Raw genomic sequence first — 21710 nt, 5'->3', positions numbered from 1 at the left:
TTTACATATTTTAACTCACACATAAAAACTCATCATTGTAGAGTACAGTTCTATTGCTGTAGATAGGACAAAAGTTACAAAACATTTATATATAGTAATAGCTGAAAATATATACAAGCATGAAATGAAAGTAGAACACATATATAATATAAGCAACAACAAAGCCAAGGTAATAACACATCTCTATATAATATTAATAAGCGTGAACAAAATATATATGTACATAGCATAGCTCACAACGTAAAATATGTGAAAACATAGAGGTATATATAATAGCAGCAGGGAGGGAGGAGGAAGAAAAACTGCTAGAACTGAAAAGGAAAACCATGAGGCAACTGCAGCTTAAATACTAGCAAGACTGCTGACCAAAATATATGCTGCTGACCAGAAAAGGCACATAGGTAAATGGTGAACTAACTATGGGCAATACAAACCAGAGTACTGTAGGAAGAAGATCTATATATGTGTGCATTTAAACACTCATAAATATATATTTATGAGTCACATATTACATATATATGAAAAATTGTCCATTTTTCACTGATTTTAAATTTTACTTAAACAGGGGTGTATTACTATTATCATTACTACTATTTAATCAGTTAGTTTCTATAGGAATTAAGGAGGGTCCAGTGACGGGGTTCCAGTACATTTAAAGCTCCCATTTGAGCTACGAAAGGTGTGCATGCACAAAAATTACGCAACTAGACAACTGCCTAGGATATCAATGCTATTCTCATGCTGAATGTTAAGGAGAAGGATCGATTCACACTTCTATAGTCTCGGTCAGGGTTTGAAGTAAGACCTTCCACACTGGAGGTGAATGCTCTACTGTAAGTCCACCATACCAAGTAACCAATGTCAAAATTGCATTAGCTCCACTTTCCACAACGCCGCATTATGGAACAATCCACTCCACAACCGAGAAAGATCCGAGATGTCATAAATGAATGAATGAATGAATGAATGCTTTATTAGAGATTCAAGTCTGTGCAAGGGGAGATCTAAAAGTATTTCAGGTAAGGCATTCTGACAACTAGAACATGATAGGACACTTTGATGCCTAATGGATTTCAAACCAAATGCAGAAGTATGAACAGCACACGAATTTATAACCTAGGCTGTTAGCACAAGTATTATAAGAGTCAGAGAAGTCAATTGAAAAGGTACCAATCAGAGGAACAGGTAGATTGTTGTGAAATAAATTATAAATAAATAATACATTTTGCAGTTTCACAGTATTAAGGATGCCTAAATCTTTATAATATTGGTTTGTATTTGTTCTATGGTTGGCAAAATTCATAAGACGTAAAGCACAATTTTGGAGGACAGTGATTCAGTTCACTTGTAAACTTATGGACTGACCCAAGACTTGGGAGCAATATTTTAGATTTGAGTGGAAAAGAGCATTATAAACTGACAGAAGAACATTTATCGGCGCATAATGTCTTATTTTTGCAATGATTACATTAAGCTTTTTCAGTTTAGTTGCAACTGAATTTATCTGGGACTTCCATCTAAAGAGTCTAAAGAGTATATATTCCGTTTTACTAGCACTAAGAGATATTTTGTTAGCACTGAGCCAGTGCCAGAGGAATCTAAGATCAAGATTGACTTTTTTGACGAGGGATTTCAATGAGGGATTAAAATGCAGCAAGTTTGTATGGTCAGCAAAGTGATGAACTAGTGCTAATATCTAGGTTGTGTATATATACCCAAGGCCGCCTTGTTGAATTTTTTTAATTAAAATTTTCTGAATTTTTTTTAACAAAACAGAACACAAATTTAGGTTATGAAAAGTTCTATACATATCCAAGTCATCATTCATCATCATTCCCGACTTAGCCAACTTTTTATGCTAATATAAATTAAAAAAAACATATTCGGATTACAAGATAGTGGAGATTTATAGTGCGCCAACTTAAAGTATCCTAGAAAAGATACAATGGGCACTAGATGAATGCTCCTGGTCTGGTTCCTCTCTTGTACGATCCCACAGACTTGCTCACTGATAATAACATGATAAGAAACACACAAGAAGAAGTGGTTTAAAGCATTTTTGTATGATTCTGTTGTTGGCTGTGATTTTGATAAGGTAGTAGTTTTAGTAACCTAATATATATATTAATTTTATATTGCCATACAAAAGATATTCATTTTCTAAATTTTTTGGTCCTGAGATCTGCAGGCAATGGCTTGTTTAGTAGATATCACAGCAGTTACCAATTTTTATACAAGCATGATACTTTATCAGGTGTTGTTTACCTTAAAAACAACTTGCAACTGAGCTGTTTTATCAATTTTATCAAAAAGGTGAATGTATAAACAACAATCAAATCCAATATGTAGGATTGTGTCCTACCTTCATGATGGTTTATCAACAGCCCCCAGTGAAAACAATCCACTAACTATATGTTTTTCTGAATTACTTTTAATATTTATTATTATTGCTTTTATTATTATTATAAAAACCTTGTGAAGCTGTGAAAAACAAATTTTTTCCTGAAAAGATTTCCCTAAAAACTTTTTCTCCAAAAATCGATACCAAGTTCAATATAAGTTCGTTAAATGAAGAAACATGCAAGTATCACATGTTTGAGCATTGCTAAAATCATTTATTAATGGAAGTTTTAATTATAATAATTTTGTGCTCAAGAGATTTCAAAAAATTGGATGTTTCGAAAAAGAAAAAAACAACACTAAAGTTTGGTGAAAGTGCTTGGTGGCTGAGTGGTTTAATTTCCTGCTTAGAAAGCAGAGATGTCCCAGTAAACAGTAAAGTGTAAAACATAAATATAGGTGTAATAAATGTGCAGAGATTCAACTTACATAAACATTATCTAACTTTCTATGAGCACAGCAACAAGAAAGAGTTTTTTAAGTTAGGGATAACTTAAATGAACTTATTCTAATTCTTCTTTGTTTAGATATAAAAAATGAAAACTAAGAAATTAAAAAGAGATGAAAATAGAAGTGGTGACAGGTAATATTACATTGTTTTTACATTATTTGTTTGATGAAATCAGATTTTTATTTTTAATACATTTTTTGATGTGTGTGTATTATACACATTATCTTTTTGCAGTAAAGATGTTAAGAGTTGTGAAAAGATTCACTCAGGCAGAAGAGCAAAAGTAAATATAGGGGCGTTTTGGGGATTCTAAAGACATCGCATTTTTTAGATTTTTACGGTCACAGAGGAGTGTTTTGTTTATTTTTCTCCGTAATCTGGCAAAACAGCAAACTAAAGCAATATGAAAAGGAAAAATTCAACACTGTGTGTTTACAACACATTTTTGATTTTAGTTCTTTTTTGAAACAAATTTCAGCTAAGTTAAAACTCCTTACAGTATCAGAAAATAAAAATGTATAGCTTCATAAAATTTTAGATCACTGATTTTGCCCTTCATTAAAAACGACATTGTCATTATCATTATCACTCTTAGCTTAAAGGAAAACTAATGAAAAAAAATTATATATCACAAAAAACAGCATGGCATGAAATATTTTTTATTTTTAATTCAAGCAATTTAGAAGTCAAGTTAAATTTCAGTAAGAAACATTATTTGGAAAAAATAATGGTGAAGAAATAAAAACATTTTTTTTTGGTTTAGCTTTTACAAAATCACTTTTAGCATACTTTATTGTGCATAATCATTTAAACTTTTGTTTTTGAAAATGGCAAATTAAATGAGACACTGTTTAGTTGTCTTGCAAGAAGTTTTGACTAGACTAATTTTATAATAAATGCAAATGCAAATAATACTTTGAGTTCAAATTAAATACTAAAAATGATCTGCAAAAATTTAGTTCAATTTTTTTACTCAGTTTATGTTAAACAAATTACAGCCTTGTTTGATTTCCGCACAATCGTGTTTGGGAAGTTTTAGAACAAAATACAGCATTGTTTGAGTTCCATACGATCACCTGTGATAATTTTAACAGCGAAATACAGCTTTGTTAAAGCTCCGTAAGATTATGGTTTGATGATGATTTGAGAATAAATCAGGAGTGTTTAAGTTCCGTAAGATTAGGTTTTTGCTTAAGAACAAATATAAAAATATATTTTTTGAGTTCCAAACAATTATGCTTTGATGGTTTTAGAACAAGTTTTGGCATTGTTTAAGCTTTGTATGATTGTATTTTTCATATGATCATATATATATTTCGAATTTAAGGATTGAGATTCAGGATCTGTTATTTGTAATTCTTCTGCACAGGTCTGTCCTGAAAATTAAATGAGTTACTACCAACCACTTGCCTGCAAACTCCACAAGACCATTGTCCAACTACAAGTCAAAGTTTACACTTTGCTGCATTTACTCTCAGCCCTTCTTTCCACTTCTTCAACTTTTTAACACTTTTCCATGAATTCTTCCATATTTTTTAATCAATCACATATATACAAAAACTTCCTTTCCTTTACTTGGCATTAGCCCTATTTCTGCTCAGTTATTTTAGTGCTTTTTAATGCTGGGGGCTGATTCTTTCCTTTCAAACCTTTGTACTTTCCAAAGTTGTTGTTACAACTTGGTCAACCAAATTTATGATGTAAGTATTTTTACATCATACAGCATTTATGCTAAGAAGTCCACAAAAGCATTCTAAAGAATTTTGCAAGATTTCAACTTGAAAAAATTATTGCCATATTTTAACTATAAAGACATTGAAGACAAGTTTTGGAAAAAAGTTAAGAATTTCGGTGCAGCAAAATTTCAGATTTTTCTATAAAAACAAATAGTAATTATTTAAAAATTTTCACGAAATCAATATTTTTTTTAACTTTTCTTTGATTGATCCAGTTAAAATAGCCTCATTTATGTAGGGTATTAGGGTATTTCAGTTATCCATGATTGTTGATGGCGATAATGACGATGTATATTCCTGCGATTCATCTGGTTAAGATATCTGTACCTATGTATGCTTTTGTTGATGATGTTATATTTATGTTTGTGTGCAAGCTTTTGCTATTTGAACTGTACGTACACTATTATAAAATGTTAGCAGGTAATTTCTCTTTATAGGTTTGAATTTTTTACCACAGAAATACATATTTCCTTTCAGGTTATCAACATCGCCACATAATTCCAACAGAACAATTATACCACCAGTGAACCGGCACTTTTTAAAAGTACACAAACGTAGAATTGAAAGAGGAAGTTTATTTGAAACTGTTTATAAAGCTAGACATCTCATTTCTGTGTCAATTAATAATTCAAAGTGTAAAACAAAGTCTCAGAGTATTGCATTACCTAGAAAGGCAATTACGAAATCACAGAAAGAAAATAAAGAGTCTCAAAACAGCAATCCTTTAAAAAAGAAGAAAAAGCCGCAATCTCACCTAAAGAGGATCAATGTTAGTTCTGTTAAGAAAAAACTGCCTGGCTCACTGAGTAAGAGAGAGTATGCAAAAAAAGTTTGCAAAGCAGTGTTGAGTAACACGAGTGGTAAAAGAAGCCTACGGCTTAAACTGAAAATGGAAAGATGTTCGAGGAAGCAAAACTATGAAACAAGGTGTAAATCTAAAGTTGATTTGTTGAAAAACAATAAAGATTGTATGTATAATCTGAGAAACCAGATTCAAGAATGTGTTCATTCTAGTCCATTTAAACAGAACTTAGAGATTTCCAATATATCACCAGAAGACCATCATTGCATTGATAATTCTGATAGAGAGTTAATAGTACCACGAACTTGTGATTTTGGGGTTTTAAAATGTGAAAATAATGATGCCAGCTGTTCTACTAGCATCATAAAAGAAGTTATCATTGGCGACAAAGATGATAAAAAATCTAAAACACAATCTTCACTGATTCTGTTGCGTAACAAAGGAAATGTACAAAATATAATACCAAATTTATTTTCTACCAGTGTAAAGCAGAAATCCTATTTCCATGTGGAGCCTAAGAAGAGCCATGAAGAATCTGACCATTTGCCAGAAGGTTCACCAGTTTTATCATCCAAAAAGAGATACACACACATCAAGGATGGTTATTTCTTTGATAATTCCTTGCATGGACACTCTGGTGACTTCAACACCAGCCCCCCGAAAGCTAAATCATCAGATGAACAAAATTATTTTTACAGTTTGTGCGATCCAATGCTTACCTCAGCCGTTGATGATTGTGAACAAGAAAAAGAAACATATATCCAGAAAACACATCTTCAGCAGAATATACCATCTTTCTATCAGACAGGAAATATGGTAACAAAAATTTCATCAAACGTTTTCTTGCATCTGCAACATATTGCGTTTTTACATCTGTTTCTAAATTTCCATTGATTTACAAAGTTGAAACCATATTTAATTTTTTATTGGGGACAATGGTATGGTGGTCCTAACATAAAAGGGTCACCAAAAAACCTACCTAAGTTGTTTTTATTTGGTTAGGAATTCTTGAAGCAACATAGTTTTGTGAACGGCGGCTGTAACTAATTTCTAGTAATAATTTTTTAAAACGCAATGTAATCAGCAGTAGCCTATTCATTTTGTCCTTGTATTAGTTTTAAATGAACATGTTATCTTTGATTCAAAGTCCGAAAGTTGGGTATTATATAAAATATTAAGTTTAGTAGGTAACTTTGATCCTCCAAAAAAAGCCATTAAGTAGATGTGATTTCATGTTCTTCATTTTTTAGACCACCGATCTAAATGTTACAAAAACTGATGTTAGGAAAAACGAGCAGGAAGGAATAAGACATTTTGCAGAGGAAGTACATAGTGGAAACCAAAGGGAATTTAAAACTGCTCCAAAGTGTACTTCTGATACTGAGCCTTCCCATGACATTTCTCCAAAAGCTCCAATTGTTAACTTACCTCAAATGATGGAAATTCAGCAGGAAATTCGAAATGTCACTGAAGTGCTGACTAATGATGAGGATACAACACCATATGAGGACCTTGACTTTTCTCAAGATAGTAAGCTAGACAGTAATCATATTTCATTTTCTAATATGCTGAAAGAAGCTTTAAATGAACAAATTGTAGACCCAGAGAAAAAGGCAGACATTAAGACGGACATGATTATTCAAACCTATATGTGTGATCATCCACAAAATGATGGACATCTTAAGAATGAAAAGCATAGAGCTAAAAGAATCACCATGTACAAACGAAAGAGAACAAAACCCAATGTAAATATAGACAATTACAAATTTATTATTGAAAAAGGATGTCGTAAAGTAATATCTGTTAAAAGGAAAAAGGTAATTTCTTTATTTTGTTACATTTTGTGTGAACTTTTCTTTGGTTATTTATTTGGATGAAAAAAAGTTTAAAAAAAGAAATCTTGTCTTAACAATTTTTTTAGTATATACAATGTGGACACATACAATAATCTTCTATCAAACATTTAGATCTGTATAAACATGATTAACATTTCAGTAATTATTTTATAATTTTTATTTTAGACTTTCAGTACTGGTGACATTGTAGTAGGAAAGTTCAAACATATGGGCTGGTGGTTTGGAGAAATTATTGAACATACAGAAAAGCCTTTGAAAGGTCACCATTTTGTGTTTTGGTATGGTGATCATCATATACTTCAGGTATTTTGGTGTACTAAATTTATGAAAAAAGCAGATTGTTTCTTTCTGTTTATCATAATTTAAAAATTCATTTGCTTCGCATGAGCAACAAAAAAAATCCATATCTTAGGCCAAATAAAAATTAATAAAATTGTGAAGGCCTAGAAATTTTGGAAGTTTCTCAGGAATTATCTGAGAGATTTTGTGTGGCATGTGGCTTTTTTTTGGCAATGTTTCAGTTGACATATTTATTTTGACGGACTATGCACAAATAAAATGGAAGTAAAAGGGTTGTTTTATATCAGATCATCAAATTTTAAAAAATGGTATAACCCACCCTCTCAAAAATGCATGAAATTTGGTATGTAAGGTGTAAAAGTAGAAACATGTGTATCAAAGTGCTACAGAGCTTATAAATTATAACTTCAGAGTTTTTGTGGTAGGTAATCTGATAAAAAGGCCTAAAAACCACAAAATTACATGGTTTAAGAGATGACGTTATAATTTGGTCTATCATTCATATATATTCTATGTTATACTACCAGTTGCTACGGGTGATAACTAAGATGTTCGTAACATAAACAACCCAAAAAGTGCCAACTCAATCTATATATTGTAGTCTACATAATGGCTTAGTTTTATATTGTTTTTTAATGTGCTTCCTGTTTTACTGATAGTCTGATATTGCTGTACGTTATCGCAACTAATACATTTCTATATTATAATACCTGTATACGTCTGTCTGTCACCCAAAATGGTGCTTAGCTGCGCAATAACTGTTAACTAAATCCCAAAATACTAAAGTTTAATTCCAATGAGAGATCACATGCAGATACATAGTATTTTCTAGTGAAAATTATTCTAATTGATACCAAAAACAATCCTGTAGGGTCTGCAAATTTTAAGGAGTTCAATCCACAAGAGAAATTGATCTTTCTACTTAGTGCCAATAGCAATCGGTAAGGTGTTTTTAAGAATTCCAAAGATAGAGCCTGATGACATCAACAAAATGATTATTCCTACATTTTTTATTGTGTTTTATGTGTGTTATTTGGATTCCCCACCCTAAAATCTACAAATTTCAGCCTAATATCTCTTTTAGGAGAAAAGTTATTCAAATTTAAGTATCGCTAAAAGCTGTTACTAGAAAAAACATTTAGAGAAAAATAGCTAAAATCAGCAAAAGTTCAATTCCTGGAAATACTTAGTTGGAGGAAATAAAATTTGGCAGAGATGTTCATGTTCATAAAGGAAACCAACATCCCAAGTTTTGTAAAGTTAAATGGAGCTGATGACTTGACATGGAACAACCCAATAATGCTTACCAATCTGCCTTAGGATTTGAGACAAAGTGTACAGCTGACTCTGGACACTGACAGTTAAAATGTTCTTTCTGATTAAAAATAAAATACATTTTAAACAATATATTAATATGATGTATATGTCTTTATAGATACCAACAAAATACCTAGATGTGTATACAAACTTTTCAAAAGTCTTTTCGAAACCTAAACTGGCGAAACGTAAATACGAAGTTGCCACCATGGAATTTTTGGAAGAGATATACAAAAAGCTTAATATAATCGACATACACAAGGTTATTGAGGATGAAATTAATCATAGTAGATTTCACATCCTTCTAGCTTGGGGTTTGGCATCATTTCCTGTTGTGGAAAAGAGTTCATTGAAAAACAGTAAGTTACCAATAAATTTATATTTTGAATGATACTGTGAAGTGTCTGTTAAATGTTTTGTGTGTATTATATTTTCCCTATAAAACTTTCTATATATGGCATTAGTTAAGTTATTATGCCAATTTGTCCACTAAATTTATTTTTATATATCTTTGTATCAAGCTAACTTCTAAACACCTTTAAAAAGACAATTAAAAAGTCTTTGCATTAAATCTTGTGTATTTTATTAACTTTTCAGGTTCACGTTTTGCATTAGATTTTTTAAAAAAATTTAACTTCACTCACTCACTCACTAGCCAATACATGTGTGTTAAGTCCCAACGACAAACTGAAACTACTCCCAGACAAAATTGCACTATCACCAGTAAGTGGCTAGTGGATTTTTGATGCTCCTAAGCAGCCTAACACACCTGCCAAAGCAGAACGCCTGCAGCCTGAAGGCAGCATATGACAGGAAATGCTGTTTTGTCATCTTGAAAAATAGCTTAAACACTGCCATTTTCCAAAAAATTATAAATATGGTTGTAGAAATTTAAGCCCAAATATCTGATTAATCGTTCAATTTCTGATCAATCTTTCAGAAAATATCTAAAATCAGCAATTAACCATGTGACCAAACATGTAAATTAGCTGCCATCTCATTTATTTCTTCATGAGTGTTTTATTTGTCAAGTACCTTTAGAATAAGACAGTTGTTTGGAAGTTCAGAAATTTACACCCCAACCAAGCTAAATTATTCTCACTGTAGAAAAGGACCATTGTCTATGTTAGCTGTTTAGAGAAAATTAAGTGATGTAGAAATGCATTTGTATATTTCATTTTATTTGCACCTATTTATTGATAGTATATTTTCTAAATGATCTGAAGTATAATATTTAGTGCTAGCCGTTAACCCGTGGAAATATCCACAGGATCCTCTGTCTTTTTCATATCGCATTACGCACATCTTGCTACTTGCGGTACCATTTTGCGTGACAGACAGACGTATACGATATTATAATATAGATAATATTATATAATAATATCGTAATTATTACATAATAATCTTTAGTAAACTTTAGTAATTTAAAAACATAAAATTTATACTATAATATTTTTATTATGGTAAATAATGTAATATTTTTTAATTGTTACATCATCTTTGTTTTCATTTAGACCTATGTGTAATGTTTCAGAATAATCCAACTGAGAAAAAGGGAAATTACACCCATATGGAAAGTAATGATAAAATTGAAGAGAGAAAAAAAACAGAGACAGACAATCCTGAGAAAGAAAGAGTAGATACAAACGAAATAAGCAATATGAAGGTACTTGGTGTTCCATCTAACTCGGTTCATCCCACTCGGAATGTGCATGATAAAGAGCTGAGTAAGAAAAAACAGGAAAAGGGGACACCAGAAATTAAGCAAGACACCCTCATAAAAACTTCATCTTTGATAGGTTCTACCCAAGAGAAAACAATTGTTCAAACCACTTTCAAAGTTACGAGAGAGGAAAAAGAAAACATAAGTGGGAAAGCTGATTTTGGTCATTCAAGTGAAATCAATCAAAATCTAACCTTAAAACAGAACTTTTTTTCGGATCCTCCAACAAGAAGAAGCTTTGCAAAAGCCATAGATCATTTTGCAAACAGAAAAAAGCCAGTGCTGGAATATACAATATTAAACAGAACAGATGGCACAAATGTGGTAGAATGTAAAGAAAACATTCTTAGTAATCTAAATTCTAATGAAAAAAATCTGAGCAGTGACAACAGTGTCAACAACCCCAAGGATCCCAAAGAAATTACAGTTACCTCTTATGCAGATGTTGTTACACCCCGCATAATCACTAATGCAAGTGTTGATAGAGCAAGTATGAGTGATAAAAGTATAGAACATGAAGATTCTTGTTCTGATGATTCAGGCATTATTGATATCTCTTTGAGTAAAAGTGATTTATCATATGAGTCATCTAGCTTGTCACATTCTGGATCAAATGCGGATGTCTCTGAATTGTATTCATCTGTTGATGAAAGCATTTCCTCTCCAAAGAGAAAAACAAAAGATGGAATAACGTTGGATTTTGATTTGTTGTTTACACATGCTTCTAAACGTCAATGCTTTATTAGTGCAGAGAAAAAGTTTACTTCACCAAAACGAAAACAGAGTGAAAGCGATGGAAAATTAAAAAGAAAACAGAGGGTCAAAGTGAGTGCACACTCATCACCATCATTAGATGTGGAAATTAAGGAACGTATGAAAGCATTTGGAAGTTGGACAAAAAGTATTGTCACATCGAAAGTGTTGGAACATTCTTCTGATGACAGTAGCAAAGTAAGTGATCATTATTTGTTCCCAAAGATCTAAAAAGAGAAAAAGTATTTGTTAATGAAAAGTTAATCTAAAATTCTAAACAAGTTGTATAGGAAATAAGTTAATAAAGTTTGATTCCTAGTCATACGGTGATTTGGACCCCACCTACGGACAAGCTCATGCTGAGCAAAGAAAATTTAGTAGGCAATGCCATAAGTGTTGTCTGTAAGCCTCAATGACATGTTAACAATAATTAAATTAAAAATAAGTTTCATCACCTTTAAAATATTATGCTATAATTGTGTGTTTCTGTGCAAGGCAACATAGTATATTTATTTTCTGGGAACCTGAAATGGCTTTAACCCTATTCGGTCCGGGGTTTTTCGAACATACTATGACCTGGGGGGGGGGGTGGCGGATTCCGCCCCCCCTTAATAACTTTTCATAGGATTGCTCAAATTGAATCAAACTTAGCACACTTATAGTACGTCATAAAAGGAACAAAATGGCGGCAATAAATTTTTGCTTGCGTCAGCACATTTTCTATGACGTCATCAGAAGCTTGAACATTGTTAAAAATGCCACTATCTGCTTAAAATATAATTACTTTTGTTCTAGAGCGAATTTTTACATTCTGTTTGAAGTTTCTGAAAGCTAAAAAAATTTTGTTTAACATAAAAAATTTCCAAAAATTGTCCGAAAATCCGTTTTTTTTCGATTTTCGGGTAAAATCCGACAAAAACGGGAAATCGGATTAGTCACGTGTCAAAATTATTCAAAATGGTTCTTCTTGATGAAATAAAGTTGTGTTGCAAGTTTTAAGTTCTAAGGATAATCCTAACAGGAGTTATTATATTTTCCCCATTATAAGGATTTCATAGAGATTTTAGGGGTAGTTTCGAGTAATGGCCAATATCAAAGCTTCTAAAAGGAATAGGACCTACAAATTTAGCGTGCAGGTGTCTAATAGATAAATGTTGAAACTCAGTAAGTATCATATAGCCATATAAGAAAGCAATCAGGAGTTCGGAATCCCCCCCCCCCCCCCCCCCCCCCGGACCGAATAGGGTTAATTTTGTTCAGTCTTTTATGTTACACGATTTGCTTAATGGTTTTCATCTGCATTTCAAACTTGTCGCAATACAAGCAACAATTTTATATTGTTTGCTGTTTTAACTTAAAATACAGCTGGTATTTTTTATTTGTAATACTTATCCCTGTCAAACCATTTAAGTAAAATGGAAAGTTAAAAATTTAATAGAAATGCTCAGCGTGTTTTCCTCAAATGTCACAGAAATACATCCAGTTTGCAACATAAGGTCTTACTGGAATTAGGAAATTTATAGGGAAATTTATATTAAAAATTATTTATGGAATTCTTGTTCTAGAGAAAAATTAGAGTTGGAGATCTTGTTCTTGGGAAATTGAAAGGTTTTGATTGGTGGTTCGGAAAAGTTATCACTTTTAGAAAAGCAAAAGAATCGCCACCATCAGAAGGATGTTCGTGGGTATATTGGTATGGTGATCACAAAAAGTCAGAGGTGAAGCATTGTTATACGATATCACTGGAGCCTTTGCACATCATATCTTTTAATAATACAGAGAGTGTGTCTGTGTGTCTGTAACAGGCAAAGTGGATGTGTTCATTTTGCTTTGATGTCACCGAAAAATGCATGTCTAATATGTTAAATTTTGTGACGTTACGACGCAACGTCAATCACACTATTTTAACATCAATATCTGATATTAAATTAATGAAGCCATTATAGTGCACCTAAAACTTTGAGGGCAAATAACTTGGAAACCAGGTGGTGACGTCAATGATTTTTTATTGTGTGGGTAACTAGGGACCACCTAGGACCAATTTGGTAATTTTCCCAAACCTATGTCCCCAAATCCGTTTTAGAATGGACGGGTCGATGACGTTATCAAAAAACCTTTAAACCTTAATATCTCTGCAACCGTTTGTCAAAGATACATTATCTTATACCTTTTTTTGATCAGCGTTTCATAATCTATACAATGAAGGCATAAGGTATAAAAATTTCTAACAAAAAGTTTTTTAAGTTTTGACGGGGCATTCCTGATGTCAGCAAAATTTTTGAACCCCTATAACTCATTAACTGCTCATCAAAAGTACATGATATTCTTGATCAGCAGTTTAAGTTCTACTCAATAGAGGCAACGTGAAAACAAGGTTCTGATTTTTTTTTTGTGGATGAGTTGCTGACGTCATCAAAGTAATAGAGCTAATATTGTTATCATCATGTTAATAATTATTATTTAGATGTTAACAGATAGATTAGAATCACTGTCTTTATTTCCACTTCGTTTTGCACCAAAAAAGATGAAGGGTTTATATAGAAAAGCTGTGGAAGAAATGCTAACTGAAGCTGCATTTCGTTGTTCAAAAGACGATTTACCTCTTGATGATGACAAACGACTACAATGCTTAGTGGACTGGGCATTGACTGGTTTTAAACCAATGGGTGTAAATGCGCTATACTCTGTTGTAGAAGACACAGGTAAGAGTTGTCATTAGATTTTAAAAGTGAGCTCAAGAAAAAATTCAGGGCTTTCATTTCTAACGAATTCTAAGCATAATTGAAAAAAAGCTTTCTTACATAAGCCCAAAAATTCCGTTATAAAATTGTTACGGAGTGGTCCAGTGAAAAAATTCTTTTTTTATACTGCTGATGGGATGCAGCATTAAAAATTTTAAAATAATTTATTTTTTCGCTTAAAATTTGTTTTTTAAGAAACCATGCGTAAAGCCTATAATACACTACATCATTAATCATATAGGATTTCTCACAATGATGTAATAAAAAGACATTTTGTGAGTAAAGCTAAAAATAAACAAGCTTGGTGGAATAAGAGTGATAGTTATTGTAGTTTATGGTGAAAAAAAAACAACGAAAAAGAGGTTGAGCCCTGGCTAGAAAGGGGAGGAGGCTTAGAATTTTTGTGAGTGTAGTGCGTTTAAAGAAAAAAAAACAATAATTTCCAAAATAAAATATGCTATTCCTATTTAGTTTTGCTATATTTTTTCTTGCCCAGTACACAGATCATATAGCAAAGAATATAAAAATATGCTGAAATTTTCATTTTGTGCATCTCCAAGTTTAGTTTTGTGATTGGGTAAAACTCCTTATGATTATTCATAGAACTTTAAACATGTGCAATGCTTTAAAAGTCATAGATTAATCACAGCAGCTAAAAATTATATAATTTTTTATATTACACTGTGTAGTGTATTTTAGACTTCAATATTCCTGACACTTACATGAACTTAACTATTTTTAAACTTGGGGTGGAAGAAGTCAAAAGGTAAAGAAGCAAGTGGTACAGATGTACAATGCTACAAGACCTTTGTTTTGTGTGTTTATAGTGTTACCATTCTTTAGCAATCATTGTGTACATAAACAAGTTACAAGTTTTTTAAGAGTGATAAAACATTGTAAATGTTTATATTGTTCATTTGTTCCACAAGAAACCCACAAACTTCCAGATGAATAAAGATTCATTTAATCAGCAGTAGCAAAAAAAAGAATTTTTTTTGAAGATAAAAATTATTCAAGCATGTCTCGTTCTCCAGAACTTTCCTTTTGTAGAAAAAATCACATGTCTTGTTAAATAATCTATGATAAAGAGCACATTCAATAGGTATTTGGTGGTGTACAAACAACACGAAAAATATGATAAAATACATGTTTTTTGCAAAAGTTAACAGTCAACGATATAAAAAAAGAAAAAATGTGAAATTTACATTGCGAAATTTACTGTGCAAAATAATATTTTACATAAAAATGTCCTTGTACGAAAAAATAGCACTTTTAGCAAAACATATACAAGGGCTGCTAATGAATTACAACTAAAATATTTAAGCTTTCGTTTTTTTTGCTAAAAATACAACAAAGTTTATAAGTTGGCTTGCTACTGAAAATTTTACGAATATATCAACAAAACTAAGCAAATAAGGTAAATTCTTTAAACAAATAATAATTGAAATCACTATTGAAATTCTAAAAAAACCTAATGGTCAAAAGGGTCTGTTCGTTTGTTGTGGTTTAATCTGCTGTAAACTGTAAACTTTTATTTTAAAGCAATAGCACATATCAACAACTAACTTTTACACATTTCAACAACTAACTTTTACACATTTCACACTCGCATGTGCGGAGAAATTTTACCAGTTACGTCACATCAAGTTTTCTATTACCATGACTTTAGTGAATTTTAAAATACCAGATCTTGCTAACTGGATCTTCAGATAATTTGAGCAACAATTAATTAAAATAAAATAAAATAAACTATTTTAGTTAATTTGATATAAAACATTGACATATTTTTAAAGAATATTAAAAAGCTTCCTTACATAGTTTAACATATTTTGTTATGATATTATTATTAATTTTACTCAAGAGGGCAGCCACTCATTGGAACAAAAAAGCAACATAGAATCAAGTAGAGAGTTGGAAAGCGGTGAAGGTGCGCTATTAAAGGATCGTGTGGGCCAAATTCTTCAATCACCAATTCTTTCTGATGGGATCAAAGCATTATTCGATCGAGTTCACAAGGGAAACTATGACATTGAGAGTATGTTTTAAACGTTTTTTGTTTTAAAAGTTTTAAAAGATTCAAATGACTGAAAAATTCTGTGTTTTAGATCTCTGTCTTGGCTGTGGGGATACAAAAGTCATAACACAACATCCATTGTTTGAAGGTGGATTATGCAAAGAATGCAAAGTAACTAACGCTTATAACTTTGGTTCCATCCCCATAACATGCTCTCCACCCCACCCCACCCTCCAGCACAATTCCCTCCCAGTCAGCATGAAATAACTATATTTCACTCAAAAAGCATAGCAATCCTTATAATTTATTTTAGGACAGTTTTATTGAGCATGCTTACTTGTATGATGATGATGGATCACAAATGTATTGTACAATTTGTAGTGATGGCGAGCAAGTGATATTGTGTGATAAAGTTGGTTGCTGTCGGTAATGATCACTTTTTTTTACTCTTGTCGAGCAAACGCATTTGCTTATGCTGGACAAAATATATGATATTCCAGCCTTATTTCCAATATATTATATTGGAAATAAGGCTGGAATATCAAAAATCGAAACCAAAAGCAATTTTGCACTTGTCAATGTTCTTGTCAGCATTCACAGCAGACTTGAACCTTATGATCTCAAGTTATAAGGTTTAGTCCTAAATTTTAAAGGGTGCTAATTTTAGCTGATCAGCAGGTCCCAATTTCACCATATGCCAGACCGATTTAAGAACCAATTTGAAAGTCTTTCTACTCATTAAGAGATTTCTTACTTTGTTGATTAAAAAAATTAGGATCCTACGCTGCATGCTGAGTTTAAACAGATTATTCATGGCTTTGTAATAATACTTGTGCCAGAAATATGCGTATTTAATTTTTTAAAGTTCTTTAACTCGAATTATTCAGGATAGAGACGTAAAACATGCATAACCATCTTTTAGTTCGTACTGCCCAGTTTGTATTGATATGCTTTGTGGTGCTGGATACGCTGAAAAGTTATCTAAAGAAGATTCGTGGGAATGTTTTATGTGCTCTGGAAAGCCTATGCGCATCTTAAGACGAAGAGACGATTGGCAAAAGAAACTTAAGGATCTGTTTCAGGATGAGATGGGCAGTGAAGATTATGTAAGTGTGTTTGGTTTATGCTGAGAAAATAGAACATTGAGAATATATATTGTGCTGAGAAATGATATTCTTTTAGGGCACAATGACATTTTATGATCCTATACCAATTGAAGAAAGGAAAGCCATTCGTGTGTTGGCATTGTTTGATGGTATTGGAACAGGCTTTCATGTACTGAAAGAACTAGATTTTGATGTGGAACTTTATATAGCATCTGAGATTGATGAAAATGCCAAAACTGTAAGTTGTAGGTTTGACTTTGAAGATAGAAATTGTGATTTGCACTTTACCTTGATTGATGTCATAAAGGAATAATAATGATGGGGACACTTCTTTTTTTGAGCTTCTATAACTAGTGTGTTTTAAATTAAGATCTCAAAATAAACCTTATGCATTGAAATATTTGAGTTTGCTTTTATTGGAATTACAACTTTAAAGAGTTAATTTTTGCAAAGGAAAAGATTGTGGAAATAAAGTTTGTGTATAAATTAAAAAATGTGGATTAATAACCGAAACTGAATTTTATGCTAAAATTGTGCTGAAAATACAATAAAGGGCAAAGTAAAAGATTGCAAATGGCTATCATGCTTTGAAAAAATTGAACTTTAACCCTTTTGGTCAAGGGTTTTTAAAACACGTTATGACAGGGAGACGGGTGGATTGGTGAAGGAAAGGGGATGATGGCTGATTCCACCATCCATTGCTTTTCATAGACTTGCACAAATATAATCAAGGTCAGTTTGCCCAGTATTATCTTTTTTTACTCTTTTCTTTTGTATCAACCATTTGAAACATTACTATTGATCTGTTAGGTTACCCTGGTTCATTATGGTGACAAAATACGCCACGTTGGAGATGTCTGCAAAATAAGAGAGGAAGACATCAAAGAGTGGGGACCGTTTGATTTAGTGATTGGAGGAAGTCCTTGCAATGACTTATCTATTGCTAATCCTTTGAGGAAAGGCATATATGGTAAGATTGTGATGTTTTTGTGACTTCAACGGTTTTGCATCCACTTTACCATTAAAATTTATTTGTCAAAAAGATAAAAATTTTGATACTGATGTAAAGAAGGTTTAGTTGTTCATGCTTAAAATGTTATCAGGGTGATCTGCAATCTGAAAATCCCAGAAGAGCCAGTGAATTTTAAAATTGCATCGAAATGTCAGGGATTTAGTAAATTTAAAGAGTCAGAGAATTTTCTTGTATATAAACATTAGGTTGAAAATGTTAACTTCTTAAGTCACAGTAATGAACGTCCACTGACCTCTCTGATTATACTAAAGAAATTTTGAAATACATATTGTATCTCCTTTTGTGTTGGCAGTTAAGGCTCTTATTACACGTAGCTTTGTGCAAAAGCAATCTTAGAATGGCAGATAAAGTCTTGTGCTAAGATTGATAATTTCGTTTTTGCTTTTTAAAGGTTTGTGCAAAAATTAAAAAACACTTTAGCAACTGAACTATATTATTTATGCAAAGGAATCTCTTGTATTTTCAGATGGTACTGGACGTTTATTTTTTGAATTTTATCGCATTCTGCAATATGCCAAACCACATCCAATAGAATCCCGGCCGTTTTTTTGGTTGTTTGAGAACGTTGTTGGAATGCAACACGTAGACAGAGAAGTAATCAATCGATTTTTAAAATGTCATCCAGTCGTCGTGAGTGCTAAGGATGTTTCCGCTCAACACAGAACACGATTTTTCTGGGGAAATCTCCCTGGGATGAACCGTTCCTTACGGCCAATACCCACCGATAAGGTGTTGTTACAAGATTGCTTGGAGCCTGGTTGTGGTAGAGTTGCAAAGGTACGCTGTGCAGTTTGTTTTGAATTGTAAAATTACATGGCTTTTATTGCAATGCATAATTGATTATATCAGTATCAGTATTTTTGCAATGTATCATCATAAGCTATTAAAAAATTATAAAAATACCTTTATTTACTAAAATTATGATTTGTAAGGTTCAAAGGATATTTTTTTTAATTTTATTTTAAGTTTCTGCTAGGTAATTTAAAATTGGCTTGATTTTTTTCTTTAGTTTTGTACGTAGATGTAATCCTGTATAAACGGGAATAGGTTAAGACGCTGTTACTTTATAGGTTGATAAAGTGCGATGTATAACTACTATGAGACATAGCCTGCGACAAACTAAAAAATCAATTTTACCAGTTAAACTGACAAGATCTGTTAATGATGAAATAGAAGATGGTTTGTGGCTCACAGAAATCGAGAGGTTTCCTTTTATCAAAAATTTCGATTATATTTTGCATATAATTTATATAATCGTGAAAGGTTTTGATATACGTTTTGAACCTAATTTTATAGAATTTTTGGGTTCCCGGACCATTACACAGATGTATGTAATATGGGACAACGACAGCGACAAAAACTTCTTGGAAAGGCGTGGAGTGTTCCTGTCATACGACATCTTTTTACGCCCTTAAAAGATTATTTTAGAACAAACAGCTCTCCGGAAAAGACAGCTGACGTGTGATTAAACATCCAATGTCTATTATTTACTTTCGTTGGTATGTACTTCAGAAATTTTGATGTTTATTTTTTTTTAAAAAAAAGAGATGTGATATTTATGTTTTAATTTTTGTTTCCTAATATGGGAATTGATGTGTCAAGTTTTTATGGTTATATTGCTTTATTTCTATCATTTTTATGGTTGTTTTTCATAGCACTTCTAAGATTTTTATTTTTATTTTACTAGTTTTAAAATTATTTTTGCAGTGTCATAGATTTTTCTATCATTCTTGAAGAGTAAGTCCCAGTTTTTGTTGATTGTTATTTTGTTGGCATCTGTGTGCAATGGGAATAGAGAAAAAAAACAGAAAAGTGAGTTTTGTTGTACATTGAGTTTGTTCTTTGATCCAGATCATTTGTTACAATTTAAGGAGAACTATACCAAACCATAGTACTAGTTCGTAAAAGTTATTGGTAAACTTTTTACCAGTAAAATTATCAGTATATTGAAAGTTCATGTTTATTTTATCAATAATATTGGTAGATCGAATTATCACCATAATTTGTTTTTGATTTTTAGGTAGTTTTAAATATTACTAAGATGAGGATTTTAAAAGCAAAAATGAAAATTTTATTTTAACGAAAGTTAGTTCAGATGTAATGTTATTTCCCTCTGGAAAAGATATTTCAATTTGTTGTGTTTTCTCTTTACCACCTTTAGACAACTGAATGTAAATTATTTTGTATGTAACACACTTGGATATAAACTATATATATGGCTTCTCAAATCTTAATGTGATTTGTTTTAACTATTATATGTTGATAAAGTGTTGTCTACACACATACGTCATTTACATAACCTACTACTAAGAGTGTCACTAACAAGTTGCTGAAAATAGAGTAGTGGTCTGTGGCTTCCAGTTTTGGGGCCACGAATCGAATCCCACTCGTTGCCAGACAGTAACTTTCTTTTAATTTGAAAATAATGTTAGCGTTTCATGCTATTATTGGCAGAGCTGAGTGTTTTAGCTATTGTGGACCCTCCCCATATACAACTTGTTTTCATCACCACACCCATCACAACAACCCTCGTTTTAAAATTTTTTTTCTTTTCCGACTGATGATTTATGGTTTTGATTTGAAGTTCTTGAGGTTTAACATAAGTACTAGTTACATCACTGTAAAAAGGACAATGATATTTTGTGTCTTTATTTTCTAAGCCTGCAGGACAGATTTGGGTTTAATAGTTTATCAGTAGAACGAAAATATTCTTCTAATTATGACGAACAAGGTTTTGTGTTAAAAATTAGATTCTAAAACTTTAAATTGATGTTTTTGTGTTCAAATAAAATTCTAAAACAAAAATTTACTTATTTTGGAATGTAGAGCAATGTTGATAATTATAATAGTTATACAAAACGAATATTTTTATTTAGTCACTTGGTTGATTGTGCAGTTTTAGAAATTTATAGATGCTGTTTCAGCAAATGATATGTTTTTAACTTCTAATAAAATGTTTTCCTGGCTGTCTTTATGCCGCTATACATAAATTTTTACATCAAATTAGAAAAACTAAAACAAAAGCTTTTATATGATATGCCACATTTTAAAGAAAAAATATTTCAACATACCTTACGTTGATTAATTTTCACAATTTCACGAATTTTTAGACTTTTCGTGACAATTAATCCATGCAAAATTTTCGAATCTCGACAGTGGAAAAAAATCTTGCGATCCGTGAAAATTAATTTTTTCAATCTCGGCATTTGCAAACTACTCACCCCAATTGAGTTTTTTAGTTTTTTGATTGGGTATAAGAAACGCTTGATTAAAAATTAGCTTTTTGTACGATGATGTTTTAATGGTAAAAAAAAATAAAAGCAAACGTTTAACACATAACACCCCCTATGTTTGTCCCATGGTGCACAAAAAAGATGATTCATTAAAGCATAACTCTGTTACAAAAATTTTAAACACTGTTTTTGTTTGAGTGCCATCAGTAAGTCTCTTTTTAAGTTTGAATTATTCAAGCATAAAT

General features: G+C 31.7%; 2 protein-coding genes across 2 annotated transcripts in view; both read left to right on the top strand.

Moving 5' to 3' along the window:
- Positions 1–2702: 2702 nt before the first annotated feature.
- On the top strand, positions 2703–20440 carry LOC130628583 (uncharacterized). The gene is made up of 17 exons (XM_057441546.1): positions 2703–2983; positions 5065–6205; positions 6640–7206; positions 7411–7548; positions 8981–9221; positions 10377–11536; positions 12904–13056; positions 13803–14040; positions 15941–16114; positions 16185–16264; positions 16407–16519; positions 17016–17199; positions 17276–17437; positions 18010–18169; positions 18699–19009; positions 19303–19436; positions 19529–20440. Exons 1-17 carry the CDS (start codon positions 2937–2939, stop codon positions 19695–19697), a joined length of 5172 nt encoding a protein of 1723 aa, XP_057297529.1. The 5' UTR covers positions 2703–2936; the 3' UTR covers positions 19698–20440.
- Positions 16885–21710, top strand: part of LOC130628594 (uncharacterized) — a 96624-nt gene continuing 91798 nt past the window's right edge. The window contains exon 1 of the mRNA XM_057441566.1: positions 16885–16894. The gene's annotated coding sequence lies outside the window, so the exon portion shown is untranslated. The remainder of the gene's footprint in view (positions 16895–21710) is intronic.

This window comes from Hydractinia symbiolongicarpus, chromosome 15, assembly GCF_029227915.1.
Source record: "Hydractinia symbiolongicarpus strain clone_291-10 chromosome 15, HSymV2.1, whole genome shotgun sequence".
Classification (NCBI taxonomy): Eukaryota; Metazoa; Cnidaria; class Hydrozoa; order Anthoathecata; family Hydractiniidae; genus Hydractinia; species Hydractinia symbiolongicarpus.
Note: the sequence above shows the minus strand (reverse complement) of the source record. Positions and strands in the feature narration are given on the sequence as shown.